The sequence below is a fragment of the Cibotium barometz genome, chromosome 21 (genome assembly GCF_041138505.1).
Source record: "Cibotium barometz isolate CiBa-2024 chromosome 21, ASM4113850v1, whole genome shotgun sequence".
Taxonomy (NCBI): Eukaryota; Viridiplantae; Streptophyta; class Polypodiopsida; order Cyatheales; family Cibotiaceae; genus Cibotium; species Cibotium barometz.
This window is the reverse complement of record NC_141066.1, coordinates 26,515,316-26,517,230: the sequence shown is the minus strand read 5'-3', so window position 1 is coordinate 26,517,230 and position 1,915 is coordinate 26,515,316. Positions and strand designations below refer to the sequence as shown.

At 45.3% G+C, this 1,915-nt stretch overlaps 1 protein-coding gene across 1 annotated transcript; it reads right to left on the bottom strand.

Annotated features, from left to right (window-relative positions):
- Positions 1 to 649: 649 nt before the first annotated feature.
- On the bottom strand, positions 650 to 1,671 carry LOC147627002 (EG45-like domain containing protein). The gene is made up of 3 exons (XM_086816128.1): positions 1,383 to 1,671; positions 1,006 to 1,276; positions 650 to 825 (listed from the first exon to the last, which is right to left on the bottom strand). Exons 1-3 carry the CDS (start codon positions 1,492 to 1,494, stop codon positions 819 to 821), a joined length of 390 nt encoding a protein of 129 aa, XP_086672254.1. The 5' UTR covers positions 1,495 to 1,671; the 3' UTR covers positions 650 to 818.
- Between the last annotated feature and the right edge of the window lie 244 nt (positions 1,672 to 1,915).

Below are 1,915 nucleotides of genomic sequence, written 5' to 3'. Positions count from 1 at the left end.
TCCTTGGAATTATCCCACATGTAAGGGATAGGGGAAAGAGGGGAGCCTTTAGTTCATTTATGTTCACCTCATTATGTTCTTTTTGTGTGTAAAAAGACCTTTCACTCCATCGTAGTCACTTTCTCTCAATGATCACCATCTAGTGAGAAATGCTTCTAACCACATAGTTTAACATCATGCACTTCTCCCCTAGTCTAACTTTGAACAAGGAAATCCGCATACCCACTAACACATCGGCATACGAGCCTACCTATCCACTCCATGTGATCTTTTCGTTGGATTAAAGTGGATTAAGCATTCTAGAACTATTAAAGTGGATTAAAGTGGATTAAGCATTCTAGAACTCATTGGATTTAAAACAAAAGTGTCCAGAAAGGCTTACCAATGTCATGGAAAGAAATCCTAAAGGCCTAGGGTTGTGCAATGTCTCATGCGTTGCTAAGCACTGTACCTAGAACTCGCTGGGCTCAAAATTAACAAGCTAGTCTTCTCTTATAAAAAGAGAATAAGTTATGGACATCATAAATATGATGCAAGTGCTAACTTTAGATCTCTTTGGTTCCACTTTTGCTTCATTTTTTTTCTTGCTCAGAGAAAATTTCTCAGATATAGGCACCTATGCATTAGACAAGCTTAATACATCAATTCGTTGAAAAAAGTGCATTCTTGATATTATTGATATGCAAATAGTGTGCAGACATGGCTAGATGGCAATTTGTTTTATTGATAGAGCAATGAAGCTCATGTGAGGTTGTTATATATTGTGGAGAACTGGCACAACTTGTCCTCTTTTTCCGTTTATGTAGATCGCATCAGTTTCAAGTCCTGCGTCACAAGAATCATGCAGCCTGTTGTTAGAGAGCACTGAGGCAGGTAGATACGTCTTGAACAAGAAGTGCTTTGGAGGCAGAAGTGTACAGAGTGACGAAAGAGCGGACCGACTTTAAAATTTGAAGCCCGACAAAAAAAAAAGGTCCACGCGAGAGAAAGAGCCATAGTTCTTACTCATAATAGTTGATGTTGATCTTGCCGACGCTGAGGTCGGCAAGGTCGGAGAAGGCGGTGCTGGAGAGATCGAACTGGTTGGAGGCGCAGCCAGGGCACAGGTCCACGATCTTCACGTTGATGGGTCCTCCGCCGTTGCACCCACTGCCCGTGCACGAGATCTCGTAGTAGGTCCCGCAGCCATTCCCGCCGTTGTAAATGGCCTCGCTTCCCGCGGCGAACATGCCGTCCGACGGGATCTGGCTGGCGTCGTTGCCATAGCAAGCGGAAGCTGCAGAAACACATTAATCAATCAACGGGTAAGGCTCAATGTATTTTGCATGGCTCGAAATGAATTATGTCGTTGTAGCATGTGTGTAACAGCTAGTAAAACCCACGAGTGTATGGAGCATCGTAGTAGGTTGCAGTCCCGGACAGCGCCCAACACATGGGGGCTGCAGCAACCATAACCACCAGCATGGAAACCAGAAAGAATATCTTGTACGCCATCTTGCTCTCAATGAGGAGATTAAAAGGATTTATCGACAAGTTCGAATACAGACTAGTGGGATAAATGCGGCTCTTCTCCTGAACAAAGCCCAGGCCTCACATATATAGGTGAGTTCCACGCACGCCACTTGCCCACGTCTCAACGCCAAACGAACCCGGTCTACGCCGGCGGACGCCGCGGTCTCCACAGATTGCGCCCCCAGGTCACATCCTCAGCCGAACGGATTAACAGTATGACGACGAACAAGTGATCAACGCGGTAGTCACACCTTCGATTATAGCTGCATTGCCAATGTGTGTGTGTGTGAGAGAGACACAGAGAGATTCAAACGTTCTGGAATCTCCAAATGCACGTGCGCATCACCGTGTCACATTCACGTGTTCCACCACCATTTTCGTTGTTCAAATAATTTGTCGTCAT